The sequence below is a fragment of the Typopeltis vanoorti genome, chromosome 1 (assembly GCF_054136105.1).
Source record: "Typopeltis vanoorti isolate ZY-2024b chromosome 1, IOZ_Tvanoo_1.0, whole genome shotgun sequence".
Taxonomy (NCBI): Eukaryota; Metazoa; Arthropoda; class Arachnida; order Uropygi; family Thelyphonidae; genus Typopeltis; species Typopeltis vanoorti.
In genome coordinates, this window is record NC_143549.1 from 174,208,092 (window position 1) to 174,221,835 (window position 13,744).

Sequence of the window (13,744 nt, forward strand, 5' to 3'; positions counted from 1 at the left end):
ACGCAAAATTCTATTGTTGTAACCTGACCTACAGAGCCCACCCATCATAACTCAACTGGAAGTTCAGATGTACTTGACATAGTTGTCCTCAAAAACATCAGATACCAATACCAGCTGGAAGCAATAAATGAACTTTCATCAGATCACAACCCTATTCTGCTTAAACTTGGCACACAAGAACAATTCTCCCCTCCCCACTCTTTCATATCTTGGGACAAACTCACCAGAATCTTACCTGATCACATTGGCCCAGTCCCTACTATTCACACTAAAGAGGAGATAGAAATGGCTGTAAACAACTTTACCAATCAAATCAAAAATCCAATAAAGGCAGTTACCCAAACCACAGTTTCTCACCCTAGTGGACGGATCCCCGAGGAAATTATGGATTTAATCAGACTGAAAAACAAAGCCAGAAAGCGGTATCATAACACAAGATCCCCTCAAGATAAAGCAAATTTGAACAAATTAAACAGACAAGTACGTGAAGCCCTCCAGACACATCGAAACCAAGAGTGGGAATCTAAGCTAACAAAATTAAACCCTGAGGACAACTCCATATGGAAGTTTCTGAGAACCTTCCGTACCAAAAGGCAACTTTTACCCCAATTTAAACCTCGAAAGGAATAGCTCACAATGATGGGGAAAAAGCAGAGGCTCTAGCCGACAGCTTGGAAAGTCAATGCAACCTCTCATATGAAAATTTGAACATCAATCTCATCTATAAGATTCACCGCCGAGTTAGGCAGGCCATAACAGAACAAAAAGATGATCTAGAATATCTCACACCTACTTCTCCAACAGAAGTTATAAACATCATAACCCACCTGAACAACAATAAAGCTCCAGGCCCAGATGGAATTACGAACAGAATAATTAAACTACTCCCCAGAAAATCCATTGTACATCTAGTCAACATAATGAATGCCATCCTCAGATTCCAGTATTTCCCTTTAGCATGGAAAATAGCAGATGTCACACCAATCAAAAAGATGGGAAAAAACGCTCAACTCCCTGAAAACTACAGACCTATCAGTCTTTTGTCTAACCTTGGAAAGATTGCAGAAAAAGTAGTCCTTACTAGACTTCAATCACAAACGGACCAGCTACATATAATCCCAAATGAGCAATTTGGATTCAGAAAAAACCATTCCACCGTTCAGCAGATCCACAGGCTGATCGAATACATTTCCGAAGGCTTCAACCGGAATCTTCATACAGCTGCAGTCTTTTTAGATGCTGCAAAGGCTTTTGATAAGGTGTGGCACCAAGGTCTTGTCTACAAGCTTATCGCATTCAATATACCTATTAATCTAGTTAAAATAATTCACTCTTACCTCAGAGACAGATACATGCAAGTCAAAATAAATGAAACTGTATCAACCAGATGCAAGGTTCTAGCAGGAGTACCGCAGGGCTCACTCTTGGCCCCCTTGCTGTTTTCTATCTATTGTATATTGCTGATATCCCTCAAAACCCAAGCTCAACAATCACTGCATTATATGCTGATGACACTGCATTATTAGCAAGATCTCTCAGCCCAAAACTGGCTATTAAGAGACTCCAAAGCAGCATTCACACGCTGGAAAGATCGTTTATGGACTGGGGAATTCAAACCAATCCACAGAAGAGCTCAGCCATACTGTTCACCAGAAAAAAGCCTCAAATCAAGGAAGATATACATTTACTAGGTGTTAAAGTCCCATGGCAGAATACAGTCAAATATCTTGGAGTAATTCTGGATAAAAAACTACAATTCACCAACCATATAGAACACATAAGTTCAAAGACGTCTAAAGCAATAGCACAGCTCTACCCCATGATCAACAGAAAAAGTAAATTAGATACTCAGAACAAACTGCTCATATACAAGATGGTAATACGCCCAGTCATAACTTATGCATCTCCTGCGTGGAGTCATACTTCGAAGACAAATATTCAGAAGCTGCAGAGAATACAAAACAAATGTCTGAGAATGAGTTTAGATGCTCCATGGTTTATCAGAAACTCCCAAATTCACAGAGACGTCAGCATTCCCTACATCACAACTCTTCTTCATGACCTAGCTGAAAAGTTCTTCAATAAGACAATTAATCATCCGAACCCACTGATCAAGCAAGCTTCAGACTATAATGAAGCAGATTTCTGCAAATACAAGAGACCCAAGTCAATTCTATGCTCAGCTGAACAGAGTTAATCTCACTGCCCTTTCAGGGCGAGCTTAAAGCTCAATAATTCTCCACCCAAAGAACTTTCCTTTTCAGATGGAGGGGAATATGAAAAGCATTTATGCTTCACCCATCAAGTCAGTACCGTTATGCGTTATGCGGACGTATATTATTTTAGATTTAGTTTGTCAAAAGCAGAATTCCCATTCGCTGGATGCTGGTGATTTGTGATGAGTATATTTGTGATGTGTATATTGGTATATTTTCCGGACTTCATGTTTTAATGTTCTGTAGTTGTCTATGTGTCTTAAATTTCTTGGTAGGTATAATAATAATAACCTCTACCGGTGACCCTACATGAAAGCGTATGCTATCTCAGGTAATATTGTCACTCACAGAATTGGAGATGAGAGGTTAGCAAAACAGGTGTTCGATGGAAGGTTAAGACTGAAGACGAAGAGTTACTCTTACGTCTACGGATTGCGCATTGGAGGAGATTAACTAACGATTTGAAATACGCACATGCGGATTTCAAATCGTCAGTTGGTAATTTGATGATTGTAGGAAAAGATTTCTTCCCGTTTCATTTATAACTCTACAGACATATCCCACAATAATATCGTACTGCCCGAATAAAAAATTACTGTGCAAATTGCCTCGAGTAGTCTAATGAAAGCTACCAATGACACTTTGTTATTTATTTTTCTAAATTTCTTCGCGATTTATTCCTAGCACTTCATTACTAAATCAGCTGACATTCGACAAAAAAAAAAAAAAAAAGCAGTCAGTTGGCGCATGGCTTATATGCATCTTAAGTATTAAATGTTGGCTTTTCTGAGATATTTACGCAGGAATATTCGAACAAACTAGTTTGTCTATATTACAATAAACACGATAATCATCGAATAAGTTACAAGTGATGTTTCCCTTCCTGAGCTATTTCCTCTGTTTATCTTGATTTCTCATTTTCATTACTGCTGTTCGCTTTTTAATTTCTAGTTCAGCAACCTTACCTTTGCGTCATTATCGGATTGTGATATTTGTCGAAGACTAATGCATGTAGTAATTTTGAGTTATAATGAAAAAAAAAACGATTCTGCGGAAGACCGAGTAGCACACAGTGAATAGGAAATAGAATTGCGATTTAAGTGAGCAATAGAAGAAATGGGGAGTAAAAAATACAGTCCCCAGAATTCTGGGGACTCATGACAGAATGAAAGAGAAGCCGAAGAAGAGGTTAGTTCAGTAGTTCATCATATTTAGTATAAGCAACTTGATCAAGAAAAGCATTCTGTACAATATACACATTACTCCAGAATTAAAGAAATATACATATTTCTGGGATTCTGGAGGTACCCATATAGTAATAATATAATTTGTATGTGCTACTTGAATTCCCTTTTCAGATCACCCAGTGACTCAATTTTAGTTTTACTTTCTCTGAGTTACAGTATTTTTTCTATTATTTGTTCTGTATTAATGTGATTCTTGATGTAGGAAAATTTTTCTGCATGAATCTTATAATAAGGTCCATGTAGAAAAATTTATCGCATAGCAGTTAAGCCCAGATATGTAAGGAAATGCATTGAAATTGTACTTTTGAAAATTTAATACAGTTAAAAAGTTTTATTAGCAAATACATTTAGATGATTTAATTCTGAAGCGTTATATAAGATGTTTAATTAATATTTAAATGCAATGGTCAACAGTGATCATCATCTTCATATTCCAACTCTCATATTTTCAGAGGAGATATTAAAATGAGTTTAATATCTTTCTTTCATTATCTGAATGAGTATTTTCTTCAGTTCTCCGATATGAAGTTCAAAGAGGCATGCTGCAAGTGCTGTGAAAGTTACACAGTGCATGTTCTTCCTGCAGTGATAACAAGTACATTGACAAGTAGAAATAGGCAGGTGATTATGCCATTTTTAAGTAGGCATATATTCTTCACCCAGACACACATGAACTTTTGTCCTCAAACTTGGTCATGTAGTTTCCATTAAGATGGAGAGGGATTCAGAGATGTATAATCAAGGCAATATTTGGACTGTGGAATATTGGTTATTGGGAGGTTGGAAGAAACGTTAAATGTATCAAAATTGTAATGGACATGATATCAGAGTTATATCATGTTAAAAAACGTTTAATTTTCTTGACCATAAAAGCTCTGGAATGACTTCTAATGGGACTATATTGATCAAGTACATATAATAAAGAACTATGTTATACCAGCTAGTTTCACCAACTAAAGCTTTTGGCATCTTCAGGGTACATAACTCATGTAAGACACTAAAAAGTAAAAAACTGTTACAAACTATAATCAACTGAGTCCAATTATATTGGACAAAGAACAGAGTGCGTACAATACATGCATAGAGCGTGCATGATCTCACTTGTCAACAATTACAGTGCCAACTATAGAACGTTCCTAAATAACATGTGAGATCATGCATGCTCTATGCATGTATTGTATGCACTCTGTTCTTTGTCTAATATAATTGGAATCGGTTCATTATAGTTTGTAACAGTTTTTTACTTTTTAGTGCCTTACATCAGTTATGTACCCTGAAGATGCCAACAGCCTTAGTTGGTGAAACTAGTTGGTATAACAGTTGTTTATTATATGTACTTGATCAATATAGTCCCATTAGAAGTCATTCCAGGGTTATATCATGAAAACTGATTTTAATTTCGTTAAATGAAAACTCGAATTTTTCATCCCTCAGAACAGGCAAACTGGCCCTGTGAATGTACGTGGATTTATAGCCATGAATACTCATGACAATATGTGGAAGAGATAGGGCCCTCACATGTCCTCATGAGTCACATCATGGTAGTCAACCACCTGGTAGGAGATCACACATGAATGGGGAAAAGGAAACTACAAAAAATTAAAAATGAGATAACAGATAAGTTTGACAACTCAGTAGCTGGCACTTTCTTTGGAATGCAAGTGCATATTACATAATGCAAAGAATATAGCCTAAATTAAAACTAGAGCTATGACACTATACAAACGTGCAAGTTGCAAATGCAGTATTTATCATCTGCTCCTTCATAGTGATTTAATTGACTGGCATAATTTTGTGATATGTATATAGAAATCTGTGATCTAACCTCTAAATACTGCCAAGTTTAATTATTCCAATACTCAACTGAAAACACTACAAAACAACATATGATAAATGCTAATACTCAGTTTGCAACTTGTCTTGCCCTTCCATATTTTTATAGTGTTTAGTTTTGTGTAAGCTATATTCTTTTCATTATGTAATTTGCACTTAGATCCTGAATTAGAAAAACTTGTCAATCATCTTATTTTTAATTGTTTGTAAAATTCATTTTAATGATATTTAAAAGCAGTTTTTCTGAGATAACCCTGATGATATTTCATGGGAGATAATTCCTTACAGTTTTGCTTTCATAGTTTATTTTATCAGTACCATAATAATAATAATAATTACAAAAAAACTGACAGACATTTTGTAGTTCATTCTAAGAAGTACATTTCAAAAAGTTTTCAACTTTTTGCAATGAGGAATCTGATATAATTTATTATTAATCTTGTTTCATATCTCTTCACTTAATATGTTGTTTTGGGAAGAACTATAAGAAATGATGCTGATGCTATATACTTTCAGGAAGAGTTAGATACTAACCTGGACTTCAGAGTGCAGAAGTGTAATGCTGTGTACATTGGTGAAAGTACTTCAGGAAGTTGATGCTGTTCATGATCAAGGATGAGGACGAACAGTTTTGTGAAGCTCATGGTCAACATATTGTTGGATTAAGAGGGGAGGAACCTATTATTCATTTTTAAATAGATGGTGATTATAGTTCTTGAGTATATTTTGAAGGGAAAACTGTTATGAAAAATAGAGGCAGATGTTATTGAAGACATAGATGAAAAGAACCAAGTTGGTTGGTTAGTGGTAGAACTATGATTTTGGGGAATCTCCTACTTCTGTTATTATAAGCCCGAGAGTGGAGAATTGCAGATGCCATGTCACAGGAACAATACCTATGAACAGAGAGATGAGTAACTGAGGAAATATTAAGGCATTAGTTAGTTATTCAGAAAAACTGAGAGAATGCGAGTTGTGCAACTTCATGAATTTATGTTATGAATGACCATCAACACTGCATATAATTTATTGTCTGTTTATAACCTAATTGACAAACTGCTGATTCTAATTAGCAAATGGTTAAATGAAGATCTCAGTGTGAATACGATTTTAGGGATGATTTTTTTTTACAGCAAAATTAGATAACAAATATGATAACGCAACACCTGCACAATATTATTATTATTATTCAGGCCTCCATGGAGTCAAAAGACTCATCATGGGAGGGCCTTCCTATGAAACACAAAGTCTATCGATGACTCATCGAGGGGAGGTCCCCCCTAAGAAACACAAAGTCTATCATACCACTCCTTGAACTCATTGACCATTCTCGCTCTCATCAGGCAATGCATTCCATGGTTCAACCACCCTCCATGCAAAGAAACCACTCCTCACCCTCTTGCTCACAGTTTCCTTTCATAACTTCCAGGGATGGTCTCTTGTCATCACTCCTTCCTGCTGTTCAACCAAGTGAAAGAACTCCCCAGTGTCAACCCTGTAACCACCTCTCAACAGGTTAAAAGTCTCAAATCATATATTTGTTGCAGAAATTTGGACATTCCATTTTTAGTGGAAACATTAGTCAAAACAATTTAGAACAATATGACAGTTGTTTTGACTAATTTTTCCACTACAAATGGTTTGAATTCCTTTAATCTGTCCTTTTCCTTCAACAAGTCCTTTTTCCTTTGGGAATAGAAATAAAAGGATATACAATTTTCCAGAAGGTGAAAAGAGTGAGGAGGGGAGTGCTGTAAATGATTGCACAGGAATTGTGTCCACAAAATGTGAAATTTGATAATATCTGCACAGATTGTGAACGTGTGAAGTGTAAAGTTGAAATTAACAGGCTAATATATCTGATAGGATGCTGTTATAGGCCAAGGAATATAGAGAATACCGATTGTGAAATGTTTAGGAAAATTGGTTGGGCATGTAAAAAGAAGGTGATCTTGATGGGAAACTTGAATTACATGAATATAGAATGGAAAGAGGAACAACTAGAGGCTTTAATATTTTGGATTTGGTGATAACTTCACAAGATGTAGTCGTTAATGAGGTATTGACACTGCCGCCAGTTGGTGATTGCGATCATGAGGTACATGTTGGGTAAGTCGTGAAACAAGAAAAGGTTACTGCCAAAAACAGATATGTGGAAGTATAGGGTGGATGATTACTGGAAACTCTGTAGTCAGCTAGCTCAACACAATGGATAGAAAGCTGTGCAGAAAAGATGTTGGCAGTGTAGAAATTCATATGGCAGTATCTGACAAACGCAGTGTATAACTGTATACCAAGGGTTAAGCAAGTAAATAGAGTAGGAGTGAAATCAAACAAACAGTGTTGGAAAAGAAAATACTATGGAGAAGATACAAGAGAATTTATGGCGATCGAATCCATGAAGAGTATAAAGTGCAGGCTAGGAAGGTGATGGGCATAAAAAAAAGAAAAGGTGTAGTATGAGAAGAGATTGGCTGGTCAGGCCATGGTTGATTCACAGGAATTCTGCTATATGTTAAGCTCTGTAGTCAGAAAGAGTAATTATTGCAAGTTGACACTGGTGGATAGTCATGGCAGCAGAGTGACTGTTGCAAAGGATATAGTGGAATTATTGAATGAGCACTTTATCAACATATATCATACTGGTGTAATGATGCTATGCAAAATAAGGAAGCATGTATCAGGAGAATTGGAAGTCAAAGAATCAGAGTTGTATCAAGTGTAGAATTGGTTAGATATTAATAAAGTTGTGGGAATGTGTGACATATCACGATGTACTCTTAAGGAATGTGCATAACAGTTAGCTATTCCCTTAGGCTGGTTATTTAATGAATGCCTTGCAGTGAGTAAGGTTCCTAAGGAGTAGAAATTAGACAAAATAGTACTACCACTCCATAAGCATGGTTCTAGGACAGATGCTTCCAATTATAGACCAGCCTGTATAATTGCTGCTGTAGCCAAGGTGTTGGAGAGATTGGTTAGGAATAGAATACAAGATTGGGTTGATGGACACAGTATTCTTTATGACAGTCAGCATGGATCTTTGAAGGATAGGTCTTGTTTTAATAATTTACCTACATTTTATGATATGGTAATGAGTGTGTTAGATAAGGGAGAATCATGTGCAGTGATATTTTTGAACTTTGCAAAAGCATTTGATAGATTACCATGTGAAAAGTTGATGTAAACTGCAGAGGATGGGAATAGATAGTATATTGGTCAGATGAATCACAGAGAAACATAGCAAGGCCTTGTAAAGAGGCCCTGTGACTTCTTTATTTTTACATGTTGTTATACTTATAATTTACTCTTATGCATATGTTAAATATGCTTTCTAAACTTCAGGCTACCGTCACCTCCAAATCTTTAATCTCATCCGCTTCCTGCTGTACGGTACCGTCAATGTAGTACGCAGCTTTATATTTCTGCACTCCAAAATGCAACACCTTGCACTTACTGATATTAATATCTACAACGCCACTCCTTTGTCCAAGTAAAAAGTCTATTCAAATCTTCCTGAAGGGAATTAATCTCATCCGCTTCCTGCAGTAGAGCAACACTCCAGAATGCAAATCCTTGCACATATTAATATTATAGCTGGTCATTCCTCCAGAAAACTGTATATCTTTCCATTTCTATTCTCTACAGCACATCATCCACAGACAACTAAACTCCAGTTATACTGATTATTTTTGGACATACTGACTCAAGGCAACAAACTCAGCTCTCTTATCCAGAATTCTTTAATTTGTATACAAACATGACAATCCCTGTGTCTTTCAGGTCATTCTACCAACATTCTCTACTCTAGCCTCTATACCATACATCTCTCTTATATCTGACCATTCTTGTATCCCTGATCCTGACTCAGAATGCCAATATATCTGTCTCATCATCACTTTTATGCATTTAATTATCTTGTCCTGCCCCAATTGCACCTTTAACTTTGTATCCATGCTCTGTCTTCTGTACAACCCATTTGGCTCTGCTATCCTGCTTCGCAAGTACCCTTTGATTGTTAGCTGCATTTACTTCTTGTTTCTGCACCTTCTCAGCAAACAATAGCTTTTCTAAATGCCCAGCACCAACCCCATTCAAATGCAATACATCAACTTTAAACTATTCCAACTTCCCTTCAAATTCATTCCACAGATTCAGTGAATAGCAACATCTTGCTATTCACTATCTCTTTTCTCCTTCTCAACTCACTAGTGTTACATGTGGGCAACACATTGACTTTTCAACAACACTATTTTCCTTTACTTCCAACTTATTTTTTTCCAGCAGCTAAGGCTTCATACCCACAGCTGTCGCTAATTCTGATGCCAGCTCTTTCCTTTACTGCAGTGTTTCTCAAAGTGTGGTATGCTTACCCCCAGGGGTATGTGAAAGGTCTTCAGGGGGTACATGGCAATTTTCGGCCTATGCATCATTAATGCATGGAATCATATTTCTCAACAAATACTGCAATTAGAGACAACTGAAATAAAAATGGCACTAACTAATGAATCACTTCTCCTCTCCTACAAAACTGCTGTATAGACTCGAGCAAAACCTTGTTGCCAGTGCGACATATGGTTTTGCTTGACACCACTCCGTTGTGAATATGTTAAAACTAAGAAATATATACCTATATAGTGAATGTGTTTCAGATATTATGGAATTCGGTTGAAGAGAATTAGCATTTAACTCAAACTCCATATCCTCTTACATATAAATTCAAATAAAATAGACATTTTCAATGAAATATATTTGTTTATTTATTATTTGATAAGGGGGTACTTGGTAATAATGAAAATTTAAGAAGGGGTACGCAGATATGTGAAGTTTGAGAAACACTGCTTTAGTGCAAAGCATCAGTTATTTGTTTCAAATTACTGTATTTTGGCACCGTCACTATCCTAGCCAAGAACCAACTCAACTCTGTCCATTCCTTCATAATGTCATCCTTTTTATTTTGTTTTATTTATTTATTTTTTTCTTGTCATTTGCCTGTGAAATGGTGTATATATTTAGTACATTAGTACTGTGGCTTTTGTTAAAGCTCATAATAAAGGCTTTTGGTGGTAAGCAGCTTTCATTATTCAGCATGAGATCACTGCTGGATTATCTAACCACAGCGCACTTGTACTATATCTACGTTATGTTTACAACTTTTCATGGATAGGATTTACATTAAAAAAAAAAAAGAAAAGGCTTCATTGCTTCAGCTATAAATACAAAATAACCTAACAAATTAACCAACTTCTCTTGTCATTTACTGTATGTTGCATTGGATGACTTCTTATCTCATACTTCTCCACTAATGTAGGAGTATATCAGGACTCCATCCTGTCACCTCTCTTCTTTCTCCTGTATATAAATTACCTTCTCATTGATCAGTAATCTTGCAGGTAGTTTTGTTAATGACAGTGCACTCCATTCTTCCTACTAATTTCACAAACTCTAGAGCACTCCAATATCCAGAACTTCAAGATTATGTATAACCATTTGCCTTTAAACACTGATCTCCATGCCATTCTTCAATGGGATGAGGATAACTTAATCATCTTCACTGCTGCCAAAGCACTGACTTGCCTTTTTTTTTTTTCCCCCCAGAAACATTTTCAGCTTATTTTCTTTTATTAACAATAACACACAAATCACCAAAGGATTAGATCTCTCTCTCCTTGGACTGAAGTGTACTTTTTGTCCTTCCCTGGTATTAACACATTATATCGATAGCATCCTCAGACTAAAAACTAGTCATCCTTTCTTATGATTCTACTTTTCATTTACCCAGCTTACTAACTTTCTTTAAAATTTCTAAATCTGCATATCCGTAGAGTACTGTTCACATGTTTTGAGGTGATGCATCAAAACCCTCAATAAAATTCTTGCTGTTCACAGAAGAGAGTAACATTCTTAATAGATGATCCTTCTCTTGCTGCTTCACTTCAACCACTGTCTCACTGATCTGTTTCAGCTTAGTCTTTTTTTGAGATACTTCACTGGACACCACTCCACTGAATTGCCTCTATCATTCCTTCACTTCACTAGAACACAAATGGCAGCTGTCAAATGTTCATTTACAGTGCAACTGTAAATGAACAAAAAGTAAATGTAAAAGTAAACTGTAAATGAGCAAAAAGAGGAAAATAGGTTTGGTGCAAATGCACCAAACCTATTTTCCTCTTTTGTTCCATCTATCTCTGTTCTTTCTTTCTTTCTTTGGAACTGCCTTCTTTATGAAGTGTTCCTCAAACTGTAGTTTTCAAGAAGAATGTCAATAGATTCCTTCTATTGACATTCTCTGAGATGTCAAGAAAGATGGAGGAAGATAGTGAAGGAGGCATTGGACACCAACAGGCAATGAGCCCATTGTTCGTGATAATGATGATGATATTAAAATGGGCATTTTTTTATGGGTTTACCTATTCATACACCTATAAGGAAGAGTTCTTTTGAATGCAATGATAATTGGTTCATTTTCCTTATATAATTTTATTATTGCATCGTAAGAAATTATTTATTTATTACAAAAAATTCTAAGCTGGTTTACAAGATATTTAGTAAAAATTGAAAGCTTTTTTTTAAGTTGTTTTACTTTATTAAAAAGGAAATAACACTGACATTATTTCTTTTAAGAGAGTAAAAAATGAATGAAGTTGATGTACAGGAAACTGTACCTGCCTCCATAATTCAGAAATGAAGCTGAAGGTTCGCATTGCAGCAATATTAGGAACTTGTGTATTTATGGTGATTGGGTTTGGATTGTTTTTTCACTTTTCTCATCCCGAGTTACAGGTAAGTAACTGCAAGTATGTGATATAATTTTAATTTTATAAGAATATCATTCTCACATAAAAAAAATAATTTAAATAATTACCACACAATAAGTCATTAAAAATAAATAATTCTGAAGAGAAACTTGTAGGGTTTTCATGATGCTGAATGATTTAACACAGATACACACCCACGTAAATTAATATTTATTTTAATGTGAAGTAGTATACATTATTTGTAGTGTAATTTAATGCATTGCATGTATTAATGAAATGTGTATAAATTGCACTGCTTGTTAAGTATTGAAATAAGTAGTGCAAACTTAACCACTTATTAGGGATTGAAATGTCAGATCCTCACTTCCAAGGTACACCTTCTTAGTATGTATTGTATTCACTTGGATACTAAATGAATGTGAGGATTGTCATGGCAGTTTGAAGCAACTCAGTCATGATGATATGACATTTGTTTTTTGGTCGAAAAGATGAAATTCCTCCTGAGATGTCAAGAATCTTTATAGTGTTTTTCAAATGAAGATAAGTAAGAGGCTAAGAAAAATTGTGTTGAAGAAATTTGGAGAAGAACAAGATGGGTTCACACCAAATAGAGGTTATCAAGATTGATTTTCACTTTCTGACAAATAGTTGAGAAATTGTGGGAATACAACATGAAGCTCTTCTTAAGTTTTGTAGATCTGGAAAAAAACATGCATAGCAGTATGCCCAGAGAAAAGCTTTTCAGAACACACAGTTATATGAGGTAAATGGAACATTTTACAAAACAGTCGTCATCATCATCATCATCAAATTCCTGATATATATACCCTCAAGGGGTGTATAGGATACGATAATACTACATGAAAAATTTACATCATTACTAACTTCCTATCTACAATTTTCCTCCAAATCAGTCTGTTACCTGTCAAGACTCCAACATTATCAGATCTTATATTTCTATCTTCTAAGGCATTTTGTACTGTATCAATCCACCTATATCTTGGTCTTCCTCTGGGTCTTTTTCTTGCCAACTGGCAGAAAACACTTGTTTTGCTAATCTTTCCTCGTCCATTCTGTTTAAGTTGACCATACCATCTGAGATTAGCTCTGCTAACGCATTCCTGGATGCTGACAATGTCAAGTTCTTTCCTAATATCCTTGTTTTTAATATGATATTGCCATTGATCCCATTTGTTCATGCCCCTAATCTTTCTCAGGACTCTCATATCTGCAGTCTCTAGTCTTTGGTCAAGTGTTTTATTTCTAACCCAGCTCTCAGATTCATAAGTTAAAATTGGTTTAAAAACTGTCTTGTATATAGCTAATTTAGTGTTTTGGCTAATTTCTCTCTTATTCCATATAAATTTATTTAGTTGACTTTCTACCATACCAGCTTTGTTGATTCTGTTGTCTATTTCCATATTTAACTTACCATCTTCACTAAAAATCGTGCCTAAGTAGCTGAAATGTTTTACTTCTTCTATAAGTTTTCCATTCACAATGCAGTTGATATTTTCAATGTTTCTGCCTATTTTCATTGTCTTTGTCTTTTTAATGCTGACCTTCATACGATATCTATTACAACAGTTTATTAAATTTAGGCAGGGAATCTTGCAGACTTGTACTGGAATTATTTAGAAGTATAAGATCATCTGCATAAAGGAAAGAGCTGAGATTAACACCTCCA

The 13,744-nt window shown here is 35.5% G+C and overlaps 1 protein-coding gene across 1 annotated transcript in view; it reads left to right on the forward strand.

Annotated features, from left to right (window-relative positions):
- The first annotated feature begins 2,980 nt into the window (after positions 1 to 2,980).
- LOC150110654 (glycosaminoglycan xylosylkinase-like) overlaps positions 2,981 to 13,744 on the forward strand; it is a 125,830-nt gene continuing 115,066 nt past the window's right edge. The window contains exons 1-2 of the mRNA XM_090400056.1: positions 2,981 to 3,404; positions 11,924 to 12,082. Of these exons, the coding sequence (XP_090256182.1) occupies positions 11,984 to 12,082 (99 nt within the window). The 5' untranslated portion in view covers positions 2,981 to 3,404; positions 11,924 to 11,983. The remainder of the gene's footprint in view (positions 3,405 to 11,923; positions 12,083 to 13,744) is intronic.